Source organism: Geotrypetes seraphini, chromosome 8 (assembly GCF_902459505.1).
Source record: "Geotrypetes seraphini chromosome 8, aGeoSer1.1, whole genome shotgun sequence".
NCBI lineage: Eukaryota > Metazoa > Chordata > Amphibia > Gymnophiona > Dermophiidae > Geotrypetes > Geotrypetes seraphini.
The window spans coordinates 91,752,484-91,770,594 of record NC_047091.1 but is presented as its reverse complement, the minus strand read 5'-3'; the positions used below and the strand labels follow the sequence as shown (position 1 = coordinate 91,770,594).

Here is an 18,111-nt window from a genome sequence, read left to right as displayed (position 1 = left end):
AAGTAAACCAATGGAAACATTTAAGCAGAGGATAGTAAGATTTCTAGAACTGAATGGACTGCAGGACCCGAGGCAGGTCTGGTCAGACGAATCTTAGTGACTTCTTTGACTGGGTGACCAAACAGTTGGATGTGGGAGGAGCACTAGATATAGTATACTTGGACTTTAGCAAAGCTTTTGACATGGTGCCGCATAAGCAAATGATAAATAAACTGAATGCATGTGGTATGGGCCCCAAAGTGACAAACTGGATTAAAAGCTGGTGAAGTGGAAGGAAACAAAGGGTAGTGGTAAATGGAGTTTGCTCAGAGGATAAGGATGTTGCTAGTGGAGTGCCACAGGGATCTGTCCTTGGGCTGGCTCTCTTAACATCTTTGTGAGTGATATTGTAGAAGGACTGTCTGGCAAAGTTTGTCTTTTTGCAGATGTCAAGCTCTGTAATAGAGTAGACACTCCAGAGAGTGTGAACAACATGAGGCGAGATCTGGCAAAGATTGAAGAATGGTCTGATAATTGGCAACTAAGATTTAATGCTAAAAAATGCAGGATCATGCACTTGGGCTGCAAAAATCCAGGAGAACAGTATAGTATAGGAAGTGAAGTACTTCTGTGTGCGTTTAAAAGAGCAGGACTTGGGGGTGATTGCGTCTGATGAGCTCAGGGTGGCAAAACAAGTAGAAAAGGTGACGGTCAAAGCCAGGAGAATGCTTGGGTGCATAAGGAGAGAAACGGCCAGTAGGAAAAGAGAGGTGATAATGCTGTTTAAGTCTCTGGTGAGGGCCCATTTGGAATATTGTGTGCAATTTTGGAGACCCCACCTTTAAAAAAGATATAAATAGGATGGAGTCAGTCCAGAGGGCTACTACAAAATTGGTAATAGTGGTCTTTGTCATAAATCGTATGGGGACAGACTTGGAGACCTTAATATGTATACTCTGGAGGAAAGATGGGAAAGAGGGAATATGATACACATTTAAATATCTCTGTGGCCTTAAAGTACAGGCGAGTCTTTTTCAAATGAAGGAAAACTCCGGAAGGAGAGGGCATAGGATGAAGTTAAGAGGTGATGGTATCAGGAGTAATGTAAGATGGTGGAATAGTCTACTGATGGAGGTGGTGTAATGAAGACTGTATCTGAATTCAAGATAGTATGGAACAGGCATGTGAGATCTCTTAGGTATAGGCGGAGCTGATAGTGGATGTTGTGGATGGGCAGACTGGATGGGCCATTTGGCCTTTATCTGCCATCATGTTTCTATTTTCAATTTGAACACAATTTGACAGTTTTATGTATGCATGTTGAAAAAGAGCACAGAAAAGTGTTCTCAGTGGTGACACCACCCAAACAAAAAGTTTTCCTTTTGATTAGAACTGAGATGTTAATTGAACAGTAACACTGAAAACAGTGTTTGGTCTAACTATTAAATATTTTTAATTTGATTACTACTATCCAAAAGCCTGTGCATTTTTAGTCTGGGTTGTTTGCTCTTCAATTTAAGCCTGCATCATTAGAAAGATAAGGCAAACTATTTGCACCTTAGGATTGTCATTATGTAAAAATCTGGACTTTCACCCCAGGAGCAGAAACCTAAGTCTTTAAACTGAGAAAAGTATTTTTAATTAGCTTTTCTAGCCTCCCTATCCCTAAATAAAAATTCCAAATAGGAAACTGCATAACTTGTTTCCTGCTTACATATTCAGATCAGAACACCTTACCCTGCTTCATCCATAAAAGGTTTTAATGAAAACCAAATAAATTAAATTTCTCATTTATAATAACAAAAATGCTGAATTGTTACACTAACCTATTCAAAATAAGCACATACTACAATATTTATAGTAGTGAATATGTGGAAGGAGCATGTCCTAAGTATTTAATGATCGAGATATTTCACTAATATAGTATCTAAGAACAGCAGCAGTGCAGCAGGTATGGAGTTCCATATTAGAGCATGTGATGTTAGCTCATAATACAGCCTCAGTACAATGGCCAGCTCAAGTAAAATACACATTAAAATGGCACAATTGCATGTATGAACAATGCTCTGATTAGCTGTAAATAAAGGTATAAAAATAAAATCTAGTTCAAAACAATATTCACTCTACACTGTATTTCACAAGCCAAGCCCCTGAGAAATGTCCAGTATTCTGTTTAACCATCTGCGCAACAACATTAAAAAAAAAAATCACTCCATTTTAGGCACACAAAACATAGACTGAACAATATATTTGTCTGGAAACATCCTGAACAGAATAGATTACTTTGGTGGGTGTATATTTTCTAGGGTTGTAGGGGTCTCTGCATCCATGTAAAATCTATCGATTTGGTCCTTGTACATCTTTAATACAACAGGTCTCTTCAATTTCAGTGTTGGACCTAAAAAAAAAAAAAAGGAACCATTAATATGTTTATGGATAATTATTGCTGAAACATTGTTGCTATTCTAAAATAATCCAGATCTTGGATGAAAGGTGAAACATAACTGGCTGCTTGGACCATTTTTCTGATTACATGCCATGAATGTGCTATAATGGATAGATATCAAGCACTGATCTAACATTCCAAATCTGCAAAATCCAAAATAGTTTTTCTTGTAGTTCATATGTTGTGGTGTTAACAGTTAAGCATAATATACCACTAGCCTACTTGGTTTGACTACACAACTTGAATTAATGTCTAATTTTCCAGAAAAGAAGGATACAAATCAGCAGAGTATTACTACTACTACTAATTTCTATAGCGCTACCAGACACATGCAGTACTGTACATTAAGGCCTGGATTCTGTATAGGACGCCTGTCCCAGGCAATTAATTTCATTCATCAAGGCAAGATTCATTTACTGTAGCTAAAATTTATGGTCCGATTAGCACCGACCCACCTACTATCTATCCCTGAGACACACCCTCTTGGCCAAACATAAAATTAGGCTTTACCCGATAATTTTATCTCAGTCACAGCAGACAAATTCACACAGATGGGTTATGTCCATCTAACAGTAGGCAGAGATAGAGAACACTGACTTGTATGCAGGATGATGTGCTCGGTGTGTCCAGACCCGCAGCACAACTGATGCAGGCAACCGACGCTGCTTCCCAAAGAGGGAGCATTTCATCAACTTGGTAGCCATCGGTTCATTAAATTGGCAGTGGCTTGAATCCCTCCTGAGTAGCATGCCGGTTCGTGTTCCCCCCCCCCCCCCCCCCCCCCCAAGTGCACCAAACCCACAGCCACATGTCAGGGAGACTCACTTTAACGGTACCAGACCTACAGACAATGCTCCTTATGCCCCCAAACAGCCCCGGATGACCAGGAACAAAAAAAGGCAACAAGTACTCGCATCTAGCAGCTTTACAGAGATGGACCTGTTTCCTGCCAAGCCGCTTCCACAATGAGATTTCTCACCTCAGGAGGGAAAAATAATAAGAATAAGCTCAGTCTCCAGCTGGGTTTAATACTTTTTTTTTTGAGGAAGGAAGACAAGAGCTAACAGAGAAGGGTAATGGGGGACAGGCAGGGAACTGGCACCACCAGCTATGCCCAAAACAGGTATCCAGCCTGCCTGATCTCCTCGCTCAACTGAACCAGCGAACTAGAGTCAGAGTGTACCCCATGTCAAAACCATATCCTAAACTAGACTAAGCCAGGAGCTATGAAATCCATCCATTTGCCTGCTAGAGATAGAGAACACTAACTTGTATGCTATATAGGATGGTACGCTCCCTGGATCCTCAGTATACTCTATCTCCCACTGCTGGTCGATGGACATAATCCATCAATCTGGATTTGTCAGTGTGCCCCATGGTATACCATTTTAAGCTTTGATAAGCATGAGTTTGTACCTACTACAGCTTGGTAAAAGGGCCCCCATAGTATGAAATATAGAAGTCAAATAGTTTGAGAAGATTTCCTTTCATTCTTAACCTCACTGTGAACCGAAAAAAACCACACCAAAACATTTGTTTTATCTTCCACAGAACTCGGCCAATTCTTATGAAATTTAGTGTGTCGTGTCATGTCATGTCCTGAATGAAATTGATGTAAAATGTTGTATATGTTTCCCACTGTACCACCACTATCTTGTGAAGATGAATTGTTGCTTTGGGATATGCGCAGAAGCAGATTATAGTTTGTAAACAGTCTCTGTATCAAAATGGTTTTTACTGCAGAAGACTGAATTCTGATAAAGAACGACATTACTAAAAGGTTACAGCAGTCCATTTGTTGAAAAAATCCCCACAGAAAGGTTGGAATAAAAATGGCTTTTGATGTGCTGGTACACAAGATCCCAGCAATGGGCACTGTGGATCATAAGCCAGGCAGCGGACAACCATACTCAATTTGCAAACAAGAGCACATTGATGTTGTATGCAATCTTGTACTGAGCCAGAATGACATGCTGCAAAAATACAGAACAAACTTGCCATCTAGCAAGAGAAGCAGGAATAAGCCAGACAACTGTGGTTAGGATAATTCAGGACAATCTGAAATTAAAGTGTTTTAAAAAGCATCATGACCAAGAGTTAACTTTACACAACAAAGACTTGCCTGAAATGGTGCAAGCAGCTTTTGACCAAGTACCCGGAACACAGCATCAGCTTCATCTGGTTTACAGATGAAAAGATATTTACACTAGTGCCACTGATTAATACACAGAATGATCACCTGTACATGCCTTCAACAGCACTGAAGCGTGAGGTTAATACTAAACGCTTACTACGGACCAGCCCAACCTTCAGCCAGTCAGTCATGGTTTTGTTGCAATTTTGAAGCTCAGATTCACAGATCCGTTCTTCATTGATCCTGAGGTTAAGATCTACAGTGCATACTACCAGGATATCCTCTTGATGCAGAAGTTGTTACCAGTGATCCATTGCATGTTGGGAGACTATCTTCATCAAGTCAATGCCCCAGCACATCAGGCAACGGACACTGTAGAACTGCTACATTGAGAGACCCCAGATCTCTAGCCTGCAAATTCACCAGACCTAAACCCAGTTGACTACCAGATCTGGAGGTTGATACTGGAACGTGTCTACTAGATAGTAATATCTAACTTCTAAGACCTTAAACAGCACCTCATCTCTGTTTGGGCTGAAGCAGAGCCCATAGACTCATTGACAAGTCCATAGATCAGTGGTGGCCAAGGCTGAGGTCGTGTCTTCATGCAAAGAGAGCTCACTTTGAACATCTACTTAACTGAAACATTACTTTTTGACTTTTTTTTTTTTTTTTTTAATACTGTATGTGTTTTCATTCAGTTCGCAATTTATTTTCACAAGCTAGTATTGTGGTGTGGTGGGAAATATTTACATCAACTTCATTCAGTACATGACACTGAATTTCATAATTGGCCGAGTTGTGTGGAAGATATGACAAATATTTTAGTGTATGTTTTTCGGTTCACAATGTATTTTAAACTGATAGCAAGCAAAGAGGTTACATAGTTCCATGAAGGAATGCAGAAGCTGCAACGTGGTGCTCACTTCTCCCATTAAAATCGGCAATTTAACCTTCCAGATCATCAGCTTTTGACTGCCTTATCGCTGTTAAGAGCAGCTTTAAGTCATCCTGCACTGACTGGGCAGCAGGTACGGTGTGCTCGGTGCCTGTTGGCATCTAAGGTGCAAAGGAAGGATCGGGAGAAAACACAGCCCCTGGAGAACAAGATGGTGCAGTCCTCCACGCCAGCCATGCCTTACCATCTGCTCAGCCTAGACAGTCGAATAACGGCAGAAGTTACAGCAGCGGTAGAAGTTGCCCTAGACAAAAAATTGCAGGAGATCTAAGATAGAACCAAGGCAGCCCAAGAAAGGCTAGACAGCATGGATTTAGAAGATGAATCACTTGCAACAGCAAGTGAATGATCTTGAAGATAAGCAGAACTCGATGGAGTGACCGACATAAAAGATACAACAGCGACTTGAGTAATTGAGGACCTCGAAAATCGCTCGAGGCAGAACAATTTCCACCTGATTGGCATACCTGAAACATCAAACGAGGGGGGCCTTCCGCATCATTTGAAAGAGTGGTTCATGGCTCAATTGCACTTTGAGGAATCTTTGGGACCCGTGCATATTGAAAGAGACCATCGGGTGGGCCCTCCTCGAGTGGCAGGGTCTAACCCTCGGGCAGTAATTTTCCATATGCTACATTTCACCCATAAACAAGCTGTTCTGAGAGCTCTACGTATAGGGTTGTCACTCTGCTTTGAAGGGCGGAAACTTTTATGCTTTTAGGACTATTCCACCAAATTAGCAGCTGCGAGGACAGAGTTTTCACCATTTTGTACCACCGTGGTGGGGAGAAAGATAAAGTTTGCCTTACTATGCCCTGCATGTCTTCAAATACAAGTGGCTGGCAAAAATCATTTATTTGAGGAGGTTCGTCAAGCTCAGGATTTTATTAACACTCTTCCCAATTCATCCCCATCAACCTGAAGGCCTGCAGCTTTGTTTGTCATCTTTGCAGTATAGGGGGCACTGATGTCATGACCCTAGCGTGGCTGGGTGTGCTGCGGCCTAGGGTTTGGCCTCCTTGAGTGATTTTGGTGGGACCAGACCCTTGGCTCTTGCCCCGGACTTGGCCTGATCTGGTTTATCTTGCGACAACAGCGGAGGCATATGGCAGTTTTAGTTCCAATCTGGACACATATATTTACTGTTTGTTTTTTTTTTTTGGGGGGGGGGGGAAGTTGGTATTGAAGTAACCAGCTCGCTTTTATAGCTTTGGGGATGGGAAAGGGAGGGGAGGATTGGAGTGTGCTGTGGTAGGGGGGTTGCAAAGGAGTGCACGGCCTTTGAGAGTGTGTGGAGTGCTTGGTTTGGTTTATTCTTCTTTATTGCTTTTCTTTTTATGATTTTATTATTTTTACGTTTTTCTGCGGCACTATCTGGATAGGTGGAGGCTGGGCTACCCTTCTGGCAGAAAGATCTGTGTAACCTGACATGCTTGAATACTTGTGATCAGTGTTCCCGCTAAGCTGCGCTGGCGTGCGCTGGCGCACAAAATATTACATCGCAGCGCACAAGTTTCTCGTCACAGCGCACACACTAGTGTGCCGCGAGATGTTGCCTGGTGTGCCGCAGGGCCGCCGGGCCCGGAGCTTACAGGGGGCCCGAGGCAGGGGCGCCAGTAGCTCGCCAAGGCAAAGTGAGTCGATCACCCAGGACTCACTTTGTCTTGGCGATCTAATCCACAGTTCTTCAACCGCCGGTCCGCGGACTGGTATCGGTCCGCAGGAAATTTTTGCCGGTCCGCGCAGGACCGGCAAGATTGACTCATTTGAACTTCCTGCCGGTCCGCGCAGGACCGGCAAGATCAGCATCGGAAGCGTGCGCTGGGCCGGAGAGATCTTGGGGAGCCTCCGACAGTGGCTTTCTCCCCTCTCTGCAGCTCTCCTTTACTTCCCAGCGCAGCGATTCACGAAGGCAGCCTCGGGGCTTTTGCTGAGTCGCGGCTGCCTCTGATGATGCAACTTCCTCTTTCCTCAGAGGCGGCGCGACCCAACAAAGGACCCGAGGCTGCCTTCGTGAATCGCTGCGCTGGGAAATAAGAAGAGCTGCTGGGAGGGGAGAAAACCACTATCAGTCTGGGAAGCTGCTGGGCAAGATAAAAAAAGGGACAGCTGCTACTGGAAAGGGAGAAGAAGGAGAGATGCTTCTGGGAGGGGAGGAGGGAAAGGAATCTGGGAAGCTGCTGGGCCAGGAAAAAAAAGGACAGCTGCTACTGGAGAGGGAGAAGGAGACGGAGAGATGCTTCTGAGAGGGGAGGAGGGAAAGGAATCTGGGAAGCTGCTGGGCAAGATAAAAAAAGGGACAGCTGCTACTGGAGAGGGAGAAGAAGGAGAGATGCTTCTGGGAGGGGAGGAAGGGAAGAGAGTTACTGCTGGACAGGAGGCTGGGAGAAAGAAAGAAAGGGGGCAGGCAGGGAAACAGAAGGAAAGAAGAGAAACAGAAAAAAAGAAAGAAAGGTCAGGGAGAGAGGAAGAAAAAGTTGGGGGAGGGAATGAGGTGTGGAGGAGAGAAAGCATACAGGCTGATAGAAGGGAAGAAAGATTGGATGCACAGTCAGAAGAAGAAAGTGCAACCAGAAATCACCAGACAAGGTAGGAAAAATGATTTTATTTTAAATTTAGCAAAGTGGAGGCAGTATTACCACAGTTTTCAAAGGAATTTGCCCAAATAACTTAATAGTTAACTGGGTAAATTCCCAGAGATGAAAACTTCCCTTCACTTACTATGCACAGTTCTGAATTTATATCTGCTGTCTATATTTTACAATATGGTCCCCTTTTACTAAACCGCAATAGTGGTTTTTAGCGCAGGGAGCCTATGAGCGTCAAGAGCAGTGCTGGGCATTCAGCGCAGCTCCCTGCGCTAAAAACTGCTATTGTGGTTTAATAAAAAGGATGGAGGGTATATTTGTCTATTTTTGTATGCTATAAAAACCAAATACAGAGAGAGACTGAGAGCTGTTGACGAAGAGCTACGTGTGTGTCTTTCTTCCATTCCAGCCAGAATATCAGCTTTGTGTTCAGCCAAACAGGCCCAGGTTTCGCACTGAATAAAGTATTTTATAATTTTTATTTCATAATAAAGTAATTATAAAATACTTTCTTTGTGTTTATTTGATTCCTATTCAAGAGAATTACTTTATATATAGTCAATATAGGCAGAGAGTTAAATTTTTTAACATTTTCTAATGGTGGTGTGCCTCGTGATTTTTTTCATGAAACAAGTGTGCCTTTGCCCAAAAAAGGTTGAAAAACACTGGTCTAGAAATTGAAAGCATCAAACGTATTGTCTTCTGGACTGTTTTTAATTTACAGTTTACACATATGGATGTAACAGACATAACTACATTTGTTGTAAAACATTTATTAAGATATCATTTCATCCCTACAATTTCTGTGTTCTTAAAAATATTATTTAACGTTATTTAATTTAGCGTGTAGGCCTAAAATTCCTTTGAATACCTCGTCCTCATGTATCAGCAACTTTGACAACATATTTATTTGGCTCATAACTTGCTGGCGCCCGATATTTTTAGCTCACAGTGAAAAAAGTTTGCTCACAACACCCGCCCGCTTAGAGGGAACACTGCTTGTGATTATGTTGAAAATTATATCTTGGAATGTGGGAGGCACTGAGTCCCCCCATTAAACGGAGTAAGATTCTGCAAATGTTAAATAGACACAAGGTTCACTTGGCCTTGTTGCAGGAGACCCACTTGAGTGCCTCCGAGCTTAGGAAACTTTGTAGATGGTGAGTGGGTGACTATATAGAAAGTCATTTCCCTAATAAGAAAGTTGGAGTAATCATCCTGGTGAGAAAGGGGGCTTCACTTGCAAAAAACTCTCTGTGCTAGCAGATAGGGCCGGTATGTGATCGCCCATATTACCCATAAATAGACAATAGATGGTATTAGTAAATATATACGCCTCTAATTTATATGAAAAATCCTTTCAAAACTATTACAGTATAAGTCATTTGCAGTTGCTACCCTGTACCACTGTGGCGATGGGGGGGTCAGAGCTGGTTTTAGACATGCTGGGACCCAGGACAGAAATCGAGGAGGCCCCTGATCCCCTCCCTCTCTGCATCCTCCCCCCCCCCAATATCCCCCCTCCCATTACTACCACACATGACAACCCCCCCCTCCAATTACTACCATACATAAAACCAGGGCAGGATTAATTCTTCGAGGGCCCCTAGGCACACAAGTACACTGGGTCCCTTAGCCATGCCCCACCCATGCCATGCCCCCTGCCCCGCCCCCATTCATTTACCTGTTTTCTTAATTACTTCTTTATTTCCACCTGTATTTCTTTTTTTTTTTTAATTTTATTTTAAAATTCAAAACAAACAACAAAAATGTACATACCAGTGCAGTTTTAGTTCTATGCAAGCCCCAAACATCTCTGATCAAATCCCCCCTTCCTTCCCTTCCTACCTACTTGCTCAGGACTTTAAAGCTGAACCCTTTCCATATGTATATAAAAGTGTTCAAATGTATTGTAAAGCAGTAGTACTATCTGGAACAGAAGTCTATATTAATAACCAAGTTTGGAACTCCTCTCAACTGCCTCACTCTATGTCGCCCAACTGTAACCCATATGTATGTATAAACAACCAAATATGTAACTCCTCTAGTACGTTCCTCTCCATGTATGTTAATTTGCAACAAAACAACAAGGCAATCGGTTAAAAGCCATAGAAATCTTGAGCTGCTTTACCACAGAGAAGGGAGGTGCACTGGAGCCGACAGGTAGAAAAGGGAAAAAAACTTTGCACTGATCCAAGCCAAACACACCTATGATATGGATTGCAAAACTCCTAGCCCATTGAGGGAGAGCAGAGCCGCAAAGTTTGCGATCCCCGCTCAGGGAAAACTTGACGCCAGCAAGCACAAGCAGGAGCGCTCTGATGCAGAGTAAACTTCGATGTTGTGATCACTGCACTAGAGAGTGAGCAAAAAGAAAAACAGAGAGCTCAGGGTCCAAACACCAAATAGTAAAACTAGAGTACATAATTTGAGGTTACAGGGAAGAAGACTTAGGAGTAATGTTAGGAAATTCTTCTTCACAGAGAGAGTGATAAATGCTTGGAATGCCCTACAGAGGGAAGTGGTGGAGAGGAAAATGGTGATGGAATTCAAAAAGGCATGGGATAAAAATTGAGGATCTCTAATTAGAAAATAAAGGATGTAAAGTAAAATGGGAGCCCGAGACCCCCGTGTCAATGGGTCGAAAGCAACACGGGGCTGGTTGGCCCTCGTGTCGCTCATCGCCAGGGTTGTTAGGGGGCGGGGGGGATGTGGAGAAGTGATACAAGGATTGGGTGGTGGGCCTGCCTTGTAGGAGAGTTTTAAATTAATTGGTGGGAAGGCCAGGGAGAGCGGGGGTGAGGTTTTTTAAGGATGGGAACTTGGAGAACTCGGCTCCTTCGAGGGTCCTCCAAGGCGGCTTTTCTCACCCGCCCGCCTGTTGATTTATGCAGTGGAGGGTAAGTCGGGGTGCGGATATCCCGAGCTACTGGGTCATTGGGGCTCATCAGGTGATGAGCGGTGGGTCGGCGGGGTGCCCTGCCTGGTGGGTCAGGAGACCTGGATAAAAGGGGCATGAGGGCATGCCACCCCTCTGACACTTGCTGAGGTGGCGGGGTCGAGGGCAATGAATGATGTAATTTGGTAGCTCGGGAGGAGCTCTCTGGTTATGTTAATTGAAGTTAAGATATGTTAATGTGTTATGATTTAATAAACTGAACTAAGGCTAATTTTTACCATCATAAAAAAAGTAGTGTGTTTTTGTGATAGAAGGGGGGTAGTGGGGGAAGGTCATGAGGGTTGCGGAAGGGGGATGAGTATATAGGCGGACAGCAGGGCCTATCCAGATCCTACTGTTAGAACTAAGGCCAGTATTGAACACACCTACACGGTCTGTGTTCCATATATGGTGATTCGGTGTAGGATGGGCTGGGGTGGGCATCAATGTGAACTCCTCTAATATGGAACATGAGGATGTTACTGGCCAGACTTTCCGGTAGATGTCCTGCAAACAACGGGATAGCTGGATAGACTGGAGTGAGCATTTGGAACCTAGGACAATACCAAACTTTACAGTATACGGCCCAGAAATATCAAAGAAGAGACAAGTTAATCTAATCATATATTTTTTAATGGTTATAGTTTATGGGCAGACTGGATGGACCATTCAGGTCTTTATCTGCCGTCATTTACTATGTTAAACACGACATCCCTGTCCACCACCCCGTCTGCAGTCAGCATTCCCCAGACAGGAGAAGCACCTAGCTGCCTGCGGCTCCTGCCCTCCCCGGATCCTGTGACATGATCCCTGGGCAGAGCCTCGCTAACCTGCAGTTCGCCTCGATCTCTGGGCTGTAAGCAGCCAAAGGCACCACTGCAGGATTCCCTTTATAATCCAGTCCTCCCCAGAGCAGCCCGCAGAACTGCACCGTTCCTGCCACTGCCTCCTCCTGCCCCGCACAGCAACCACCGTCCCCTTCTCGCTGCTGCCTTTCAATGGTATTACTATTTATTATTTTTAATTAGTAGCACATAGTGAGAGAGGGAAGACACTGATATCATAAGTGTGTTATTTTTTTTTAAGCAAAACCCCTGCACAGTGGCATACCTAGCATATGACACACCCGGGGCCCATAATTTTTTGACCCCCCCCCTCATTTGTATGAAAAACATGATTTTTAGTAACAATCCACACATTACACTAGAGTGTATCTAGGAAAAGGTAGCATCTTACATACTGCAGTGAGCAATACAACATCAATACACCCATTGTAAAACTAAACAAGCCAGACTAGTACAGACCAATCCTGTACAGTCAATCCCAACAGAAAACACCTTTGCCTAGTATGGAATATGTAAAGGTGGGAGAGGGGAGATATGATAAGAGACGTTTAAATACCCACGTAATGTGAATGCGCACGAGTCGAGTCTCTTTAATTTGAAAGGAAACTCTGCAATGAGAGGGCATAGGATGAAGTTAAGAGGTGAGAAGCTCCGGAGTAATCTAAGGAAATACTTTTTTACAGGAAGGATGGTAGATGCAGGGAACAGCTCCCAGTAGAGGTGGTGGAGAAAGAAACTGTGTCTGAATTCAAAAGAGCCTGGGATAGGCACATGGGATCTCTTGGAGAGAGAAATAGATAATGGTTACTGCGGATGGGCAGACTAGATGGACCATTTGGCCTTTATCTGCCATCATGTTTCTATGATGTCTTTCGACAGCTGCTATTTACATCTCATTCTTACCTAGATTTCAGAAAACAACTGAAGACTTATCTTTTTTCAAAAACACTATGTTGATTAGATTCATATTGATTTCTTCCTTTCTTATTATGCAAATTTTGTAAACTGCATTGAATTCTATGGTTATATGGTCTAGAAATTCCATGTTATGTTATGTAATTTTCATCACCTTCCTCTGGACCGCTTCAAGTTGTCTTACATCCTTAATCACAAACTAACCCCTCCCCCTTTTACAAAACTGTAGTGCGGTTTTTAGCCACGGTGGTAACATCTCAAGACGCTTATAGAATTCTGAGCATCAGAGCTGTTACCACTACGGCCAGCACTAAAAAATGCTCTAGTTTTGTAAAAGGGGAGATAAAATAGAAATACGTAGACAAAGGTAAAACTGAACCACCAAGAAGCTGGACTCTGCATACAATGCAATATCACAGAAACAGTGACGCATGTCCCCTAAAGCAATATCACAGAAACAGTGACACATGTCCCCAAAAGCAAAAAAAAGAAAGAAAATTTTTCTATCTTTGTCTTCTCTGGTTTCTGCTTTCCTCATCTTCTTGTCACTCTTTTCCTTTCATCCGCTGTCTGCCCCTTCTATATGGTATCTTCTCTCCTTCTATGCCACTTCCAGAAACTATATGCCTCCCTCTTCCATCTCTCCCTTCAACCCCATTGGTCTGGCATCCATCTCCTTTTCCTTCCCTCTCCCACACCCCCATGGTCTGGCATTTCACTCTCTCCTCTCCCTTCCCGCCGCTTTCATCAGCATCTGCCCCCTTTCTTTTCCTCCAACCCAAGTCCATCCAGTATCTTTTCCCCTTATGTCTCTCTCTCCCTTTCCTTGCACACCAATTCCATCAGCATCACCCTCCTTGAGGGCCGCAATCCAGTCGGGTTTTCAGGATTTCCCCAATGAATATGCATGAGATCTATGTGCATATTCATTGGGGAAATCCTGAAAACCTGACTGGATTGCGGCTCTCAAGGAGGGACTTTGAGATCCCTGCCTAACTGATGTTGTTATATCCTATTTGGATGCATCAATGTAAGCCAGCGATCTCAAAGTCCCTTCTTGAGGTCCACAATCCAGTCAGGTTTTCAGGATTTCCTCAATGAATATGCATTGAAAGCAGTGCATGCACATAGATCTCATGCATATTCATTGGGGAAATACTGAAAACCCGACTGGATTGCAGCCCTCAAGAAGGGACTTTGAGACCCCTGATGTAAGCTGTCTTTTGTTTATTCTTATTAAACCTATATTATATACAGCAATTGGGTTGTCGGTGTATGGTCATTTAAATACATTGGAGGTTTAGCAGTGCCTTCAACTCTTCCGATGTACTTATTGTCTAAAGATGTGGCTAATTGTATGCTTTGGTCTGGTATTTCTGTTAAGGTGGTAGACAGACAAGGATGCAGATTTCCTTGATGCTGGGGGATTGGAGGAGAGGGGGTTTGGGGCTGCCAGATATATAATATGGCCTGCTTGATGAGATATTTTGGAGACTGGATTGGGGAGATCGATATTTTTTCTCCATTGTCTATGGAATGTGCATATAGTGCCCCTCTGCATCTATTCTATATTTTGAAGGCTCGGAATAAGGAACTACCTGACCATCTTAGGTTATGCTCAATGATTCGTTCCTTGAGAGGGTTGTGGCAAACCCTGGCACCTTGGAAAAATATTTTTGACTTCTAATAGTTGCCTGCTTCCCTTAGGTGGAAATGGGAGCTTTAGTCTGGGCATGGATAACCCTACTTTTGGGAGGTGGAGGAATAGGGGATTGACCCTTTTGCAGCATGCTCTCACAGAGGGGGGCCACTTAGATAGTTTGAATTCGATTTGGGGTCCCTCGGTGAAGTGGGAAGATCAATTTGCATATTTTCAGCTTCAACATTACATGCGCTCCTTACCTGTGGCTTTGCTGTTTTTGGGGGTGGCTCACATTATTTAGGATCTGTTTGATGTACCCCCTGATATCCCTTCTCCTCTCATTTTCATAGACAGCTTTCCCAGGCCCTCCCCTTGAAAGATCTTTCTGATTTGGCTGCATGATGGAGTGCTGACTTGGCTTATTTGATTTTACCTAAAGATTTTTTCACTTGGATACGAGCCATCCTGTATTGTGTCTCTTTGGCAGAACTGACAATGTCAATACAGATTGCTTTTCGAGCCTACGGATCTCAAAATAGACTATCGTATGGGATTCCTTGAGTCTGCTTAGTGCTTGAAGTGTTCTCTGGAACCAAATTCTTTGTCGCATGCTTTCTGGAGGTGTGGCCCTATTGCTGCCTTTTGGAGGAGAGTAACGAGCTATTTGGGGAGGGTATTGAATCAAACTACTCAGTTACACGCGGGGGTATTTTATTGGGTCAGGGATTGGTCTTGGGTATACATGGGAAAGGCAAAAACTACTCAGCTGCTTGAAACATGCATGACCATACAAACCTTTTTTTTGGAAGGAAAACAGGAACTCAGACATCCATACCACCGACCAATCGTAGGTCTGTTGGTAACATTTGGATAGGGGTATCTTTCATGATCCTTAAAAACCTTATTTTTTAATTTTTTGAAAAGTGTTACTATGCAACTACTTATCTCAATATCTTAAATTATTCTTAATTATTTCATTAAAAATTATCAACATTTTAAAGCCTTTGATGAATAAGTCAAATAGTATATCTTAGCAGACTTCAAAAACAGCTAACTTGAAAACCAGCAGAGATAAAATCCTAGTGAACTTTAAATAAAAAGCCCGAGAGCCTGTCTCGACGGGCGGCTCTAACGCGGAGCTGGGGGCCCGCGTTGCCCTCCGTCGGGATGATAGATAGGAGGGGGCAGGTAGGCAGAAAATATTTTAAGAAGGGAGGAGGTCTTTCCCACCATGGGAGGGACCTCCTATAGGTTAAATTGGGGCCGCAGGGTTGCGTGGGTGGGGGGGTATATAAGCTGAGGGCTCGGAGGACCGTAACGGTTTCCGGTCCTCCGAGGCAGCTTTTGGCGTTATCGGCGGAGTCGGGCGGTCTGGGCCTACCACGTGGCGTGTTACCTCTTCTCATCTGCCTGGAAAGTCGTTATCGATTCCGGTCCGAAGGAGCCTTAAGGTTTTAACACCCTACCGGTGCGGTGCCTTGTATTCGCGGGATGGCTGCTCAGTGCATCGACGACTCCTTAGATCCCTGCGAGCTGTCCCTTATGGCCGGAGATTCGTTAGACGAAGCGGACCCGGAGCCGGTGAGTAATGCGGCTGGGAGGGGTAGATCTTTGCCTCCAAGGCGCTCCCGTTCGGCAGCCCGAACGGCGATAGCGCTGGAGGTTGCAGGGGTGGTGCCGGCTCTGACTGTTGGCGCGGGGTCGACCCGCAGGGGCGGTGGCAGGAGGCCGGTGGTCAGGGGGAGGAGCCGTGGGGCGTCTCAGTGTGGGGCCGGGTTACGGGTAACTCCCGCAGGGGCCTTCGGGGGGGTCGTGGGCCCTCCTTCGGCTGGGGTTCCTGCAGCATCCAGCTTGCCGGTGGCTGTGCTGGATGCCGTCGGGATGGCCGGGGATGGATCCGGTTTAGACCAAGGGGGGGAGGCGGCTTCTTCCATAAGGGGGGGAGAATCTGTAGCGAGGGGGTTGTTTGATCCTCCGGCCCTCCCGTCTACGTCGGGGACGGGCCAGGGGTTCCCGGTCAGCTCCCCTGGTTGGTGGCCGCCTTGGTTGTCTGGGCCTTGGGGGGCTCCTTGGGGTTCGGTTCCCTGGGCAGTGGGTCCGCCTCCGCTTCCTGGAGCTGTTATGCCTCCGCCTTGGGGTGCTGGGGCTATGGTAGGTGGTGGCCCGAGAGGTTTTGAGGGGATGGGTGAGCAACAGCCGGGGGCTAGGAATCTGGGGCTAACATACCCTCATACCGTGCAGGTTGCTGGCCCCTCTTTGGATTTTTTCCCCCAGGAGGTCATCGCTGGACGGGAGAGCAGTGCCGGAACGTCTGCGGCGACCGTATCGAGCACCGGACAGGCTGCTGCTCATCAGCCGAGAGTCGAGGAGCCGGAGCGAGTAGATCGTGGAAGTTCGGCGATGGTGGTTGCTTCGGAAGGCGCCACTCCTGGAGCGGAGGTTGCCGGACGCAGGATTGACAGCGACAGGACCACGGGTAACATGGCCCTTGTGGCTGGGTGCGGGGGCAAAGGGAGGAAGGGGAGGGGAAAGGGGAAGGGGAAGAGTAAGAAGGGCCGTAGGGCTAGGGCTTCTTCTTCGTCCTCTTCGTCTTCTTTAACCTCCTCTTCTTCTTCTTCGACGTCGTCTTCTTCGTCGGAATCACTGAAGCGGGTTGCGGGTGCGGGGCAAGCACAGGAAGGTGACGATCGGGGGGCCCCTGCCCTCGTGGCGCTATCGGAATTGTGGGAAAAGGTTCCGCGGTCCCTGCGTCGTAAGATTAGGAAGCGTGCTTGTATTGATGTTTTTCAGCTTTTAGAGGGTCGGGTGCGCGGACGTAAGAAGAAAACTAAGAAGGCGGTAGGGAAGCCGAAGGTGGGGTTGGTGTCTCGCAATGTCTTGAACTGGACGCGTGCGTTCCTGAGGTTAGCCAGTGTCTGGGGGCGAGAGCGTCCTCAGGACTATGGTCTTCTGCTGGCCTATGGGGACTCCATTCTGGATGCTTATCAGCGGTTCGGTGGGTGGGCGTGGCTTAATTATGATGAAGCGTTTCGGGATAAGATGGAGGAGAACAGGCACATGTCTTGGGGCACACAAGACATCAATTTGTGGTTGACGCATATGGCGAAACCCGGTGGGTCTGTTCCGAGTGCTTCGGGTAAGCCGGGGTCTCCTTTCCCTGTGGTAGCTCGTTCCTTTCGTCCCCCGGGAGGTCCTGGGGCGGGGGGTGGCCCAGGCGTCTGTTGGCTTTTTAATAAATCGTCCTGTTCCTTTCCGGAATGCCGCTTCCGTCATGCCTGTTCCTCGTGTGGACAAGCGCACTCGGCGCTCAAATGCCCCAAGAGAGGAGTTGGGGCGCCTTCCGCCCCAGCCAAGTGACTCGGGGGTTCAGGGGTTGCCCACTCCGGTCCGGGTGGATGTCATGCAGCCTTGGTTGGACCAATACAGGGATGTTAGGGCGGCAGGGGTTTTAGCTAAGGGATTCCGCGAGGGTTTTGTAATTCCTTGTTCGTTGCCTCAATCTAACGTGCAGGCTTCTAACGCGTCTTCTGTATCTCAGTTGCGGGAGGTGGTGAGGCGGAAGTTGCGTGAGGAACTCGACCGGGGGAGGGTTGCAGGTCCCTTTCGGGAGCGCCCATTCCCGGTGATGGTGTTGTCTCCGTTAGCAATCATTCCTAAAAAGGAGCC

At 45.7% G+C, this 18,111-nt stretch overlaps 1 protein-coding gene across 2 annotated transcripts in view; it reads right to left on the bottom strand.

Annotated features, from left to right (window-relative positions):
• Positions 1-997: 997 nt before the first annotated feature.
• The window catches only part of ACSBG2 (acyl-CoA synthetase bubblegum family member 2), a 201,334-nt gene continuing 184,220 nt past the window's right edge, over positions 998-18,111 (bottom strand). Inside the window, exon 14 of one of the 2 annotated variants that reach the window (XM_033956696.1) lies at positions 998-2,377. In XM_033956696.1, coding sequence (XP_033812587.1) covers positions 2,259-2,377 — 119 coding nt within the window. In that variant the 3' untranslated portion in view covers positions 998-2,258. The remainder of the gene's footprint in view (positions 2,378-18,111) is intronic. The other variant, XM_033956698.1, reaches the window with a different exon arrangement.